This window comes from Oxyura jamaicensis, chromosome 2, assembly GCF_011077185.1.
Source record: "Oxyura jamaicensis isolate SHBP4307 breed ruddy duck chromosome 2, BPBGC_Ojam_1.0, whole genome shotgun sequence".
NCBI lineage: Eukaryota > Metazoa > Chordata > Aves > Anseriformes > Anatidae > Oxyura > Oxyura jamaicensis.
Window position 1 is genome coordinate 110,475,787 of NC_048894.1, and position 15,534 is coordinate 110,491,320.

Here is a 15,534-nt window from a genome sequence, read left to right on the forward strand (position 1 = left end):
ATAAACACTTTCCAAATATAGTCCATTTACCAATTCTAGAGATAACCTCAATGACTCAGCAGTCAGCATTACACAAATGCACTTCTTCACTGGGCAGCACAGCAAGCAGGGATAACACAGCTCTGAATACTAATATTAAAACCAAAAATGTTTTCAAAGTCACTGGCAGTGACCAAGAGGCCAGCAAGTACGTTTAGTTTGAGAGATTAAAAATATCAGAGAAGAGGTCAAATTCCACAATGGCTTACCTCTATTGTAAAAACGCTATCAGCTCTGAGGAATCACTGAATAAACAAGTGACAAGGATAGGTTGGTTGAAAAGACAAGGTTGCAGACAGGTGAAATTAACTATAAGAAGAGAAACCCGTGCACACACTACTAATACGGCCTAAATGGGAAACTACCCATTTTACTCTTCACACCTGAAGACCCCTGTATTTCATGGAGCCAGAAGTGAACGACCACACAACTGAAAGCACAGCAAAGAACGTGAAAAGTGAATTTAGACTCACCCTCCTTTATTCAAGGAAAGGCCACACAACTGCACACTGACAGCCTGCTAGGCCATCAGGCAACAGATCTTAACTCTTAAATCAGTGACATTTAAGGAGGCCAAATGAAACATACCAAAAAATCCCACCACATGGTAAACTAAGAGGATTTCACAACAGTTAAGTGACATTGAGTAGTAGAAATAACTTAAGGCTTCAAAACAATCTTTTTAAAACAACCTCACATAAAACATACAGGTAATAAAAAGTTAAATATCCTATCTCCCTCAAAAGCATGTGTTAATATCCAGTACTAACCAGGGGAAGTGAAATTTATTTTTCAGATGTGGAGAAACATATACTTTTTAAAATTATTCCATGAAAGCAGCTTTTATCAGCTTTACAAGGAAAAAAAGCATTATTAAATCCCTAAGTTCTGAGAAAGAAAGGTCAAGATGGAGAAGATATCTCGAGTGAATTAGTAAGCGTGTGTGACTGCAGTCACCCGGTTCAGCATCCTAATGTTTTATGCAACTGAGAGACAAGAACAGACCACACAGACAGACCGCCCTTGCAGTCAAGTACCTTACACACTTGTTGGCAAAACCCCAGCGATCAAAGTATAGATTCAACCGTAAATCCTGTTATTTTTTTTTTCTGCTTCATTTTTTTTCCTGAAATGTTACCAGTCCTTAGCTGACAATACTACATCTGGGACCTAGCAAGTTTTAGAGCTCTGCTTCTCATCTGTTCTTCCAACACGCATCAGATACACATTAAGCCAGAAAACTAAAAACAAGCTGATCGGCTTTACGTGCCATTATGAAATCACAATGACAGTAGAAGGATAAAAATGTGCACCCTCCTCATTCCAGTTTGTTTTCCAAGCATGGTGGAGAGGAAAACAACCAGCATCCTTACTGCAATAAGGAGCAAGAACACACAAATACAATTTCTGTTCTATGCATTTTTTTTCTCCTCTCTGTCAGCTTGCACACAGACAAGAGTGCCATTTTCAAATACATTAATAGAAAATAGAACTGGATTATTTCTATTTTAAAAACTTACTATATTAAATACTGTTCCATTAAACTTGATTGCTGCTTCATCTTTCCTCCTTGCAGGCTCAGCTAAGCCCCCTTTCTCCCTGTGTATGCATTAAAAAAATCCACAAACAATTTGTATTCAAGACCTCAGAAGTAAACCTCAGACTTGGAGCTGCAGAAGCACAGAGAGGACGGGGTTTAATTTCAAGCTAATATGCTTTTACACTGTGTTTCCCCAGAGGCCCATGAACTGATTCCACGTTAGTTTACACAAGGCTGCTTAACAACTGCTGAGAATGACAACAACAAAGCCAAGCTTTGAGAAAAATACTAATCCACTCTAGAAAGTGCAAGAATGGGTTAACAGTGTGCTTTGAGTTGGGCAATATGGTGCTGAGTGGAGGGAGAATGCCTTCAGACAAGTTGTGTGACTAGCTTGCACACGGGCTGGTAAGAGAACAAGGCACAAAGGGTTTTCCTGCCACTAAAAATTGTTCAGATTTGCCAGCAGATTATATTCAAACACATCATTACCTACAAAGAAAAGGATTAACTTTTGAGGCATACATGCTTGAGGAAAAAACCTTCGGGACCCTGCTGCACCAAATACCAGCGGTATTCATCTTTTGTCCTATAGTAATACCCAGGCAGCCTTCTGTCAGCCAGGACTGTCTGCAGCCCAACAGCCTTTCATATAAGCATTTGACCAAAGATCTTATCGTCTGCTTTGAAATGGAAGCATTCTGTCAATATACATAATACTCTTTCAGAAAAGAAAAGGAATCATATTTGCTTATCTTCTCGCTGAATGGAGTCCCATTATTTGTTATTTTACCAAGCCTCCATTTGGGCTGTTGCTCAGCTTCCGTGCCCACTCTGGTGACCTATTAGTCCTGGCTGCTCTAGGAAAGTCCCAGCAAAAAAAGTTATGTTTTGAACTCCCCTATCTCATGGATACTTCAGACTTGCTTAATTGCTTCCTTTACATAATGCTGACAAGGATGTTATCTTCACAGACCTTTAGGTTGCTTTCTATCTGCAAAGCTGCAGTAAGTAAAGAAAATGCTTCCAGTGGAAGAACATTATGCCACCTGCAAACATTTCACAATTCAATTGCTTTGATTTGAATATCTCATCTTTAGGGCTTTAGCACAGGCAAAAGACATACATGTGTGTAAAGCACCAAAAAATTAGCACAGCAAGAATCATCAAGGCATGACTACAACCGTTGACATGACAAGCAAGGAGAGAAACAATCTGCCAAATGACTTCTGTCAGCAGCTTTGTTCTCTTGTATTCCATGCCTACACGCCATTCCACAGCACGTTACATCCCATGCTCTCCTGTTTAAGGGATAAATACAGCCTTTATCTCAGCATTTGTTTTAGCATAGAGAACTTTCCAATTAACTTGTTCCTTTTGAACAAGATCCAGGCTTATTTCAACTCATTAACACAACTAGGTATTCCTAGTACATTTCTACTTATTTGGAGGGAGAGGGGATAGGGTCAAGTCAAAGACTCCTACAGCCAATAAAGATCTTCTCAACATCTCAAGTCTCTCACTACCAGACACTTATTACCTTGCCCAGTGCAATTATCAGTCTGAAACCTTTCACCAAGTTTCCAAGCTGAATAGCATTTCAGCTGTTTGCAGCATTGCTTACAGGCCTTGACACACCAGTGTCTCTCTCACCTTGGTTTCCACTACCTTCAACAAGAGGCTCTGAACTGAATGGATAACAGAATCTACTGTGCCCCAGTGACTGACAGTAACAACAAAAAAACCAGGACTGCCATCTGTACCTGAGCACAATAGCAAAGAAAAAGGCATCGGTGTCATGACTTGAGGGACTAAGGACTGCCATGGTTAAGTCCAGCACAACAGCCAGCCAAGACACAACTCCGTCCCCAGCCCTAACACCAAAATCATCAAGTTTAATGCCTTTTTTAGATTCCCTAGTTTCACTCCAGTCCCTCAAGCCTCTTCTCCCCTCCCTCCCCTACTCAGAGGGCTCCTAGGACCTGACAGAGGTTAATGCAGCTGAGTATTTGGCCAGGTGGCAGGCAGGGCAGGATCACTGATTGCCTCCGAGGCTTTTTCTGTATGGACTTGCTCATGGTGCCCTTATCAACTGTTCTCCCTCAACTGCTAAGCATCGGTGCTGCTCACTCACCTTCACCCACATGGGGGAACCGATAATGAGAAGTCTCGTTACAAAGTCACCTGGCCACAGCTTACAAGCACCTTCTTCATTCACAATCCAATAAGCTGGTCTATGTTAAAACAGCCATGCTCACGCATGCCTTCCAGACCACGTAATAGACACTCAGAGACATTTTGTATCCCAAAGAGCACACACACATTCATTCACCGAAGCATGCATGAACATACCTAGTCCTTGGATGCTCCATTATGCTCTCAGTATTCAAGAAATACGAAACAAACCAAGGCAGTACATTGAACTTCTAAACTAAGATTAATATTTACTAGTTGAACTGCATGAACTTCTTTTTTTATATTTGCAGTACAACAGTTATACATACAGAAGATAACATATTACGCCATGGTAAAGATAACTAAATCCAAGGACTATGACCTACAGCTTGCTGACCTTAAAGGCCCTGCCGAAATGACAAGCTTAATATATTACAACAAACTCTGTCCCAGCGTACAACTCATTTAACCCAAGAGATGAAGGAAACAAAACTTTCATTTTCTGAATCCCATATATCAGTGGCAAACGGTTTTCATCAGCCTGTAAACAAAGTCCCTTTTGAAAAAAAAAAAAAAAAGCTATAAAAAAACCACCTACAAACAAAGGAAGAAGATCTAAGCCACCAACAGACTGCAAATGAAGCCGACTGCTATTTGTTCTAAATTCGTACTGCAAGATCCAGCATTTATTGTTAAATATAGGCTTTGACAGTAAAAGTGAAACTTAAGAGAGTCAAGGTACTTATCAGTACGCTATCTAACGTCGGTTAATGAAGCAAGCTTAAAAAAGAAAAGAAGCAGATTCCTTTTCTGAAGAAAAAAGGATAAACCATACCTCTCAGGTTCATACGGCTTCAATGCACGGAGCTCAAATAGCAGGGACTGATTTTAACCTTACCCCGTTATTCTAGTAACTGTGCAAGGAAGGATTAAATCACAACCTTCAGTTAAACTTCAGTTATATAAAATCGCCACGGACCACGGCAGTATGAGAATCAGGCTGCTTCCCGAAGGCAGATGCTGCTACCTGCCAGAAATAGTCCAAGGGAAGTCCTGCTCCCAAGCACCACTTCCTAACCTTGTGCCAAAGTCACTGCAGAAACCCTTCCGAGAAACCCGGCAAAGCCCCGGCTTGCAGCAGGCAAACGACCCGCCGCCCCCCTCGCCCCTTCCAGCGGGGTGCCGAGCCCAACCCCTCGCCTCCTCCCGACCCGGGGGTGCTCACCCCATTGTCAGGAGGGGGTAAAACCCCCTGGGGCAGGCGCTACGTACCGCCGAGCCGCTCCTCCGGAGCCCCGTCCTTCAGCTCGCAGCGCGCCGCGGGCGCTCCCCGGCGGGGCCGGCGCCTCCCTGCGGGCCACGGGGGACGGCGAGGGGCGAGACGGGGGCGGCGAGGAAGGGACCCGCGGGGACCGAGGGGGACCGACGGGGACCGAGGGGGGCCAGAGGCGGCCTGCCGGGCCCTGCCGGTGCCGGTGCAGGTGGCCGAACCCCCGGAGGGGGCCGCGGGCAGGGCGGGAGCGCGGCTCCCGGGGCGGGGAAGGCCCCGCCGCCAGCGGGCATGGGGCTGGGAGCTGCCGGGGCTCGGGGCCCGCCCCGGGGGTCGTGCTGGAAGCGCACACACCCCCCTTCGTCATCATCGGCACCGTCACGGTCCCCCCTGTGGCGTCACGGAGCGGTGAGGTCACGCTGAGGAGGAGGAGGAGGAAGCAGGCAGCGCCTGCTGCACCGCAGCCGCAAGGAGAAGGGCGCTAAGCGTCGCCCCTTCCCTTGTTTTGGTGCTCTGCGAGAGGTTTCCTCGTGCTACAGCTTGCCCTAGAGAGGGGGAACCCGAAACAAAACTCGTCTCCAGGAGGCAAAATGGGGTCGTACTGCCTAAGCTAGCAGCCGGGCAGCAGCGCCCGCTATGCTGACAATTTGACTCAAAGAATTCCCCTTAAAGAGGCAAGATAAAAGGGTGCAAATGTGCTTGTTGTAGGCAGAACCAGGTTTCATGAGATATTATTCTCTGCACAGGCAGAAGGCAGCATGGAGCAAACAATTCCTCTCTGGCAGAGGAAGCGCACTCAGCGAGCTGCCCTGAGACAGGCTGCAGGGAAACAGCCCACCGGGCAGTGGGAGAGGCCCAGAAACAGCAGGGCACGCACGAAATAAGCTTCTAAACGGCTGTTGTCGTTGGTTACCCTCCCCAAAGCTAGGTGGGCAGTTTTAAGTTCACAGCAGCGACTTCTTGCTAGAGCAGAGCATTCGGAGTTGTTCCCAGTTACAACACCCGAACATTATTTCATCACCAAGATCATGGTCAGAAGAAAAATAAACAAAGATATTTTTGTTCTTAAGTATTGTTTAGACAAGTGGTTTTATATTACAGTTTGATACTTCAGCAGTCCCACTTTACTGTTCCATATACTTGAAGGAAAATTAAAGGATTTCTGTGGGGTCACTTGCTAATGCTGAACCCAATATATTGCTTCTGCAATGCCAGCTGAACTACAGCCTAGACATCAACACGGAATGGTAAACAGCAGTACTCTGTCTTTCAAAAAATGCTCTGGGTTTAGGAACAGCAACACTTAAGTGACATACTTTTTTTGAGAAGCTCAAGTTTTAGGGAGAAATCGCTGCTGTAGTTCCCTTCCTTCATGAGATTATGGTGTCTCTACAACCCTGGATTCTATTTTGAGACAGAACTCCTCAGGATCACATCTCCCCCTGTCATGACTGACTGGTTGCACTAGCTATGGTGGAAATTCAAGCTCACACCTCTGCCTATCCCTCTGTGCCCAAATCCATGTGCTACCAGATTGAAATAAGGCCTTTAACGCCTACTAAGACTGCTGAAGTTCAAGTAAGGTGAAGTTACAGTTTCACCATATGTTTTGCCATACTCCGCTCTGGAAACCTATTTTAGTCTTGCTCGGAGCAAGATGCCAACACAATTAAGGAATACTAACCAACACTATACACCCACTGCTGTAACAATTTCCCCCTCATCCGCAAATGAAACTGCCAACTTCACTATTAGATTTTCTTAAAGGAAAAAAAAAAATGTAAAAAAGCAGTGCTTGTTCCCCTCTGCTAGAGCTTGACTCAAGTAAGTCTAGAAGACTTGTGACTGGAGATAAAAAGGCTTGGAAATGAATGAAAAAAATAAATAAATCAAACCTAGACAATGGAGCAAGTGTTTGCAGCTCACTGTTAAATAACTAGAAGACTAACAGCAACAACACAACCTCATTTTGATACATAGCTTGCTGATGACAAGAGCCAAAGGGAAGCACTACTGTTACCACAATACAGGAAGACAACTTTATTCCATGGCACTAGGGTGTCTTCTGCGGGATGGAGGGGGAGGGGGGGAAATACTAGATGTTCCACCCCAGGATGTAATAAGTTTGCCATATATTCCCAAGCTGAAGCAGTTGCATTATGTTTAACACCATACAAGATATTTGTCACTGGAAAAGCCACAAGTTCAACAGATATCACTCATACACCCACTAAGCACATGGTCTGAAAAAACAAATTCAGAAGCAGGACTGTTCAACACTTCAGCTAGCCAGCATAAAAAACAATAAAAAAATAAATAAATATTTTAACCTTTGAATAAGCAAAACAACTGCTTCATTGAGTTCAAGCATTCAATTTGAACATTATAAGCAATCGTCTGCAAGCTAAATCAGACTATTGAGCATTCAGAAGAGAGACTAAGATATCAATTTTTAGAGGAACTCAGCTAGTCTTTAGAAGAGCAAGCTTTCATTAGACATTCAGCATGTGAAATGACGACCTGTCAACAATATGAAATTCTAAGGATGCGTTGGTGGTTTTGTTTGTTTGTAATTTTGTTTTGTTTAAAGCAGGTAAGCAGGGGAGCTAGCAAGACATAGTAAGCTATTCAGGCCCTTTATAAAACCCCACAGCACAATACGTACCCCTTCCTGCTTTGTGAATAGGTTGAGGCAGTCAGCCAGGGCCTCACAAGTTTCTTGGGATACTTCAGAGACTACATCGACTTTTTGTAGGAGAGGAGAAGGTATTCCTGAAAGCATCAAAGGATTAGTAGCTTTAGGGGGGCATTATGGATTCCACAGGATTCTTTTAATTATTTTGTTTTGTCTAAACAATACAGACATAACATTCATGTTATACAGAAAGCCAGCGTGAGGAAAGAACAAGTAGCACTGAGGGAACGTAAGTTTTCTCTTGCATCCTTTACCTAGTATTGGGATAAGCGACACGTGAATGGATGAAGTTTCTCTTTCAGAGTGGCTTGGAAAGCTGGGGTGGCAAGCTACAGCAGCAAGACACTGGTAGACTGACTAGCAACCATCTCTTTAACCTTCGTTTAGATTTAAGAGGCTCAAGAGTTGCCAGGAGCCAGAATTCAAATACAAAGGACACTGCACTGGTTTAAAATAAGTTAATGTGAGAAATATAGTTTTTTTTTCCTTCTAGCATGGTACTTACACAGGAGACAAAAGCTTACGACAATGCAGCTGGAGATTTAGTTTTGAAAAAATAGATGGGGAGCCACAAGGATAGTGATCAATAAAAGGGGGAGGAGATATTATTTTCACGGAGTCATCTCCTAGATAAAGTGGCTTGCACAGCAATGCCACCTCACATTGTGCTATGGCCACTTATGGCAGGGGCTACATGTCTAGAACCAGAAGGACACTACAATAACCCAAAGAGCAGGTAGCAAGTCTTTAATACTAGTTGAGTTCATCTGTCAAGTATTGTGATGTGCAGCAATTCCTCAGAAGTCAAGCACGCCCTTCTCTGAGTCAGCGTATTTGTTGCAATGAAACTAACTGTTCCTTTGGTGGTCCCAGCCTCTAGGATCTGTTGAATCCACGTTGTAACGCAGGTGCTGCAAGCTGATGTCACACTAGTAAAGATTATGAGGTTCAGCAGTGGCAGTTTTAAAATACCCTCTTGAATTTATTTTGCACCTTGTGCAGAACACAAGGTACAACACATACAACTCATACCAATTGTCTTTGACACCAAAGCTCCCATCTGAATGGAATCAGGAGTCCCCACTTGGAGCAGCCAAGAACAGCTAGCACCTTTAGAAGGAGGTGCAGCACACTGAATGCAGGGACAGAGACACATTTGTAATAAATATGGATAAATCTCAAAGATACCTGGATTTATAATAGCATGTTGATAGACATTTAGAGAATGATTTTTAAGTATCTAGTCCCCAATATAGCCATTTTTATATTACTCAAAAGCAAGCTCACTGGCTTGCTCCAAATAGTTTGTGAAATACTGTGAGAACGAGGAGAGCTGCAACAGTTTTCTGTTGAGACCTACAGAGATTATGCATGAATGTGTAAACAGTTCACTGACCTGTGAAGTTACAAACTCATTAGAAGAAAAACAGGAACTTATTACTGCTATTGGCCAAGACTAACAGTTTCTTGGAAAGAGATAGCATCTGTTTTTGCTTTATTATGGGTTTTGTTTATTCAAACTGTATATTCATGGAACAGAAAAAAGTCAATGTCCTCCCTGGTTCTTCAGGTCAGCACTGTGGGGTCAGAAAGCGTTCCCACATCTACCAAAGGGAATTTAGCCACCTCAATACTGATTTTGAAGCTTTATGAATAATTATTTAACATCTTGTATTATCCAACATCTTTGTCAGTGACATGGGAAGCGGGGTTGAGTACACCCTCGGCAAGTTTGCAGACAACATCAAGCTGAGGGATGTAGTCAATGCACTGGAGGGAACGGATGCCATCCAGAGGGACAGGGACAGGCTCAAGAGGTGGGCCCATGCGAAGCTCATGAAGTTCAGCAAGGCCAAGTGCCAGGTCCTGCACATGGGTTGGGGCAATTCCAGAATAAGAATACAGGCGAGAAGCCCCGCACAGAAGGATTTGGGGGTATTGGCAGATGAAAAAATTGAATATGAGCCAGCAATGTGTACTTGTAGCCCAAAAAGCCAATCATATCCTGGGCTGCATCAAGAGAAGTATAGCTAGCAGGACAAGGGAGGTGATTCTTTGCTCTCATAAGACCTCACTTGGAGTCCTGTGTTCAGCTCTGGGGCCTCCAGCACAAGAAAAACATGGAGTTGTTGGAGTCCAGAGGAGGGCCACAAAGATGATCAGAGGGCAGGAGCACCTCTCCTGTGAAGAGAGGCTGAGAGAGCTGGGGATGTGCAGCCTGCAAAAGAGAAGGCTCCAGAAAGACCTTATAGTGGCCTTCCAGTACCTAAAGAGGGAAGATACAGGAAAGCTGGGGAAGGACTCAGGGAGTGTAATGATAGAATCATAGAATATCCCAAGTTAGAAGGGACCCACAAGGATCATTGAGTCCAACTCCTGGCACCACACAGGTCTACCCAAAACCTCAGACCATATGATTGAAAGCACAGTCCAAATGTTTCTTAAACTCCGACAGGCTTGGTGCAGTGACCACGTCCCTGGGGAGCCTGTTCCAGTGTGCCACAACCCTCTCAGTAAGGAACCTCTTCCTGATAACCAGCCTGAACCTCCCTTGCCACAGCTTGACTCCATTCCCTTGGGTCCTATCTCTGGCCACAAGAGAGAATAAATCAGCACCTGCCCCTCCACTCCCCCTCTTGAGCAAGCTGTAGACAGCGATGAGGTCTCCCCTCAGCCTCCTCTTTTCCAGGCCAAACAGGCCAAGTGACCTCATCCTCTCCTCATGTGTCTTCCCCTCTCCATCCTTCACCATCTCTGTGGCCCTTCTCTGGACACTCTCCAACAGTTTTACATCCTTTTTGTATTGGGGTGCCCAGAACTGCACACAGTACTTGAGGTGAGGCCACACGAGTGCAGAGCAGAGTGGGACAATCCCTTCCCAGGATATGGCTGGCCCTCCTGGCTGCCAGGGCACACTGCTGGCCCATGTTCAGCTTGCTGTCAACCATGACCCCCAGATCCCTCTCTGTGGGGTTGCTCTCCAGTGTTTCATCACCCAGTCTGTATGTATAGCCAGGGTTGCCCCGTCCCAGGTGCAGGACCTGGCACTTGCTCTTATTAAACTTCATGCGGATGGTGAAGGACAAGGACATGGGGTAACAGCCTTAAACTAAAAGATGGTAGGTTTAGATTAGGCATTAGGAAGAAATTCTTCACTCAGAGGGTGGTGAGGCACTGGCACAGGCTGCCCAGAGAGGCTGTGGATGCCCCATCCTTGGAGGTGTTCAAGACCAGGCTGGATGGGGCTTTGGGCAACCTGGTGAGGTAGGAGGTGTCCCTGCCCATGGCAGGGGGCTGGAACTACATGATATTTGTGGTCCCTTTCAACCTAAATCATTCTGTGATTGTGATAATTGTTTTATTGTATTATGAATTAGTCTTCTCTATGAGTCAGTCTTCCCAATGAAAGACTTGCATCTGTTATGAAATGTTACTTTTCTTTGTGAAGCAAAAACTCAGTGTATCCAGCTAGAGAAAGTGTATCCATGTCCAGTTAGAGCAAGATAGGTTAATGCCACAAAGTAACTGACCCCAGTGGCATATGAAGAAAAGATTCCTCATGAATAAGGTACAGTCATGAAAAAAGAAATTTTTCCTCCCCAGAACTGCTATTCTATTACAAGGGTATGGATTTACGCAAATATTACAAGTCTGTGTAAATATTACAAGGGTGTGGACTTGTACAAATAACTTGGTTTTGAGTTTGAGCTTCATAAATTTTAGTCATAATATTTAAGATGCACTGAGGTTACAAAGGCACAACAGTTAAATACACAAAGGCATCCTGAAAGAACTTTTAATCTATGAACAAGAACTGTACACATTTAAGGTGTTCCAAGTTCTAATAGCTTGATGCCTATGCTATTTTCAGTTGGTTATGCTGCAAAAGTCCCAGGTAGATGTCAATTTAAGATTTATTATTTAAAATAAATCCTGAAATCTTCAAAGCCGGCATAAAACTCGTGGCAGAAGTCCGTGGAATATATTGCATCACACCACGCCTCTATTCCCCATTTACTTTTATAATTTCAGTTTGTGTCCTGTTTACTATGCCCCAAGCTTTCACTGTTTCTACTAACTACAACAAAAGTTCTTTATGGAGGAAGCTACATGAAGAGAGCTAGCTGTTTGTACCTTTCAGGAGACACACTCTGCAATAAACTACCAGCTACAGATTTTAAAAGCTCTTGTAAGTAAACCTTTACCTTATATTCCTGTGATACTACCCAGTAAGCACTACATCTAAGGGTAGTTTCACTTCAGTTACAGACACTAATAAATTGAGGAAAGCAGTCTTAACTTTTCAGGAGTTTGAAAAGATAATTTTAGTGAAATAAAAGCACATGCTGCTTAAGGAAAAAAAAAAGAAAATTGCCTAGTAACAAACTGCATTTTATAAGAATAAGTTTTACCTTTTGTAACATCCAAAGATTTAACCATTGCAAGAAAGTCTGAAATTTCTTTACTGAGTCTTTGTTGGCATGCTTGAGCTTTCTGGAAGAGAGCAAGGGCAGCAGTTTCAGAAGGGCCTTCCTTGTTCTAGGGACAGCATACATCTATTCTCTTAAGTACACAGAAATTTGTTAATTTGGAGAGCATTACATATTAACAAATTTGAATTTGTTTTTGAATAACCTTCAAAGACAAAGGCAAACAGAAGATTTATGCACATATTATTGACAGGCTTTTGTTTAAATTAGCATAACAAACTAAACACTAAAGTTACATAATATGTTCTGCTTTTCTATTTTTTTCTCCCCTTTTTTATTAAGAACTTTGAAAACCCAGGAAAAGCCATTGCTTGCTCTTTGATAAGGAACACAAGAGTAAGCAAATGCATAAATTAGCTGACATCTGGCAAGTACAGAGACTTACAGGAACACATCCCAAGATCAAATCCCAAGCCTGCACTTGAATGCACAGTTATCTGTTGATAACATCACCTTCTTGAGCAGGCTGCTGGGAACTGCCAGCAGCAGTTATCCTCCCATGTCCTTTCTGCCATTCTTTTGTTGTACCGAAAGGTAAGGTACAAGTCACATGGTGCTCAGTCATATGATATAATTATTTTTTTTTTTTTGCATTGCAGTGTCAGAAATTCTGCCTACTCCCCATTAAAGCAAAAGGGTTTTAGAAGCATGTATACAGCAAAAAACAAGAATCACAGCCTTGATGCTAGAATAATTATAAGATGACTCATTGACATTGGAGGTCTGAATAATCACTGTGCAATATACCTGATGGGACCTGAGGTGTTAAAGGCTCATTTCTAAACCATTTCACTGCCTCTTTCATAGAGGTACATACAGCTGAAGGTTAACTTCAGTAACATCAAAACTAGAGTACAAGCACAGTATACAAGGCTCCCTCTCCTGGCTGAAAGACTTAAAACAACTTTCTACCTTACAATAGTGCTGGTAAAATTGGAAAGAAAAAAACACTGTCCTATAACTATAATAAACATGCCATTTTATGCACATAGTCCAAACAGGAATATATCACAATAATCAATGCAAATACAAACATCATTTATGTAGCCATGGAAAGAAAGAACCATTACTTTTGGCCAAAAGCACGCTGAAGTATCCCTGCACAAGACAGTGCAACTGCAACTGCCTAGATGCATGAAACAAGTATTTAGTACATACTTTCAGAGTTTCTTGTAGGTCTGTAACAGATATTGTATCATCTTCCTCATCATCACTGCTCAGCTGTTCCTGTGTGCAGTAATGAGTGCTATAGGCAGAGTGGTCTTCTATGGCTTCCAGCCAACTCTGAGCAGAAAAACAAAGTTAATACAACATTTTAAAGGGCATCCCCAAAAGGCAACAGCATACATACAAAAGAACAAATTAAATTGTTCTACATATACGGCATTCATTAGTACAATGTGACATCTTAGGAAGCAAAAAAGTCTAACAAAAATTTCAACATATTCAAGATAAGTTGCATTGTGGTCATAGGGCTGCTAGAACTTAACTGATCAGACTTGAAGCACAAATGCCAGCCACTCCAGACATCTATCTATGCTCACATAAAAACATAGTATCGATTAATAGAAGACTGTAGAAATTGTATTTTGCACCTTTGGTTTTCTGTTCGGACAGCAAGGTCCCTGTGGCAAAATCAGCCTTCTTTTGCACGACAAACTGTGTACAAAACTTCACGCGCTATCGTAATTAAGAGGTCGATTCTTTTCCTGCTCACAGAATCAGAGTGGCTGAGGTTAGAAAGGACCTCTAGAGGTCATCTGGTCCAAGCCCTTCTTAGGCAGGGTCACCAGCTTGGCTCAGGACCAGATTTAGACAGCTTCTGAATACCTCCAAGGATGGAAACTCCACAACTTCTCTGGGCAACCTGTGCCCTTCACTGGACTCCCTCCAGTATAGCCATGTCTATCACAGTGAGGAGCCCAGAACTGGGCACAGTATTTCTGATGCCTCCACCTCTACTTCAATTCTAGGTAGCACACCTATAGAAGTACAGTTCTAACTACACTACAAAAAGCTGGTGTTGCCCCCACCTCACACCTACCTTCCTCCCTCCTCCCCCCCCATAAAGGAAATTTCAATATCATCTGGGAAATTGGCTAAGAGTGGACCATATCATGAAACCTTCTTTTGTCTGGGATAACAAACTATGACAGAACGTACAACTGAAGGAAGTTGCAGTAGAAATCTACCGGATGGAGAAGTTAATGAAAAAGAAGAAGTTAGACTACAAGGCATAGTACAGACTCAGGGCTGGAAAAGAAGGAAGTAGTAGTTTTAGAGACGCTAGCAACAACATGCCCATTTTTGCGATCTAGTCTATAGTCATGCTAGGAGATTCAATACATGCATTTACATTACCAAGTCCTGATAGCCAAGATACTGAATCTGTCACTATTGCACTCGTAGCTAGCTGTATGCAAACCATTTTCATTACAGAAATCATTACATCTTAAAGCCTTTAATAAAGATTCATTATTACCTCTCTAGTTTGAGAAGGAAGGCTATTTTTAGGGATCTTGAAACGATGAACGGTGTCATCAAAACACCTGACAGAAAAGAAGCAACTGTCTGTAGATTTTACCTAAAGCAATGGAGAGAAGAGATAAAATGAGTATAAGTAATCAGTAAGAAAAGGCAAAATTGTGCAAGAGTAAGCAAGGTAGAGTATTACTCTCAGAAGTTTTTGCCTCAGTTTTGATGCAAAACAGGTACAGTTTACAAAAAGCTTTCTCAGAACAGCTGTGCAGAGTGTGCTGACTTGCATGTTACCTCACAAATGAAAATACAGAAGTTCTCTATGTCAAGACATTATATTTGCATAGCATTGATTGATTCAGACAAGATCTCAGTAATGGTGCAAAGCCACTGAAGTTAAGGAATTTGTAGGTATAGAAAGGCAAAAATCACTTTCCATACGACAAGACCATATGTAACAGAGCTTGTGGTGCCAGTTTATAGACCTAGGACAGGCTATCTAAAGAAGTATTGAGATTATCCTAAACGCATTCCCCTTGAGCACTTCATCTTTCTGCACATTATACGCCTTTCTTTCCCTCTCATATACTTCAGCGGTAAGAAGGTCTGAGATACAATTATTTTTTCTCCTGAGAGGTGGATTGTCACACCTGGCTTGTTTTTGCTGTCTTCCCTCCATCCCTTCCCAAAAAGGATTCCAACAAGCATAACTGAATTCAAGGAAGTGTTCAAAAGGCAACTTCAGAACTGTTTTGTTCTCATCTGAAATGAATTTAATTTACACATTCAGTCACCCGTAGTCAGTGACAGCTACAGGAGGAACTAGTTATTTGCTATTCTGTATCAC

General features: G+C 42.9%; 1 protein-coding gene across 3 annotated transcripts in view; it reads right to left on the bottom strand.

The window, feature by feature from the left end:
• Positions 1-15,534, bottom strand: part of OSBPL1A (oxysterol binding protein like 1A) — a 78,172-nt gene that overhangs the window by 42,005 nt on the left and 20,633 nt on the right. For all 3 annotated transcript variants that reach the window (XM_035317546.1, XM_035317547.1, XM_035317549.1), the window contains exons 13-16: positions 14,692-14,793; positions 13,368-13,493; positions 12,132-12,213; positions 7,690-7,796 (exon numbers count right to left, since the gene is read on the bottom strand). In XM_035317546.1, coding sequence (XP_035173437.1) covers positions 7,690-7,796; positions 12,132-12,213; positions 13,368-13,493; positions 14,692-14,793 — 417 coding nt within the window. The remainder of the gene's footprint in view (positions 1-7,689; positions 7,797-12,131; positions 12,214-13,367; positions 13,494-14,691; positions 14,794-15,534) is intronic.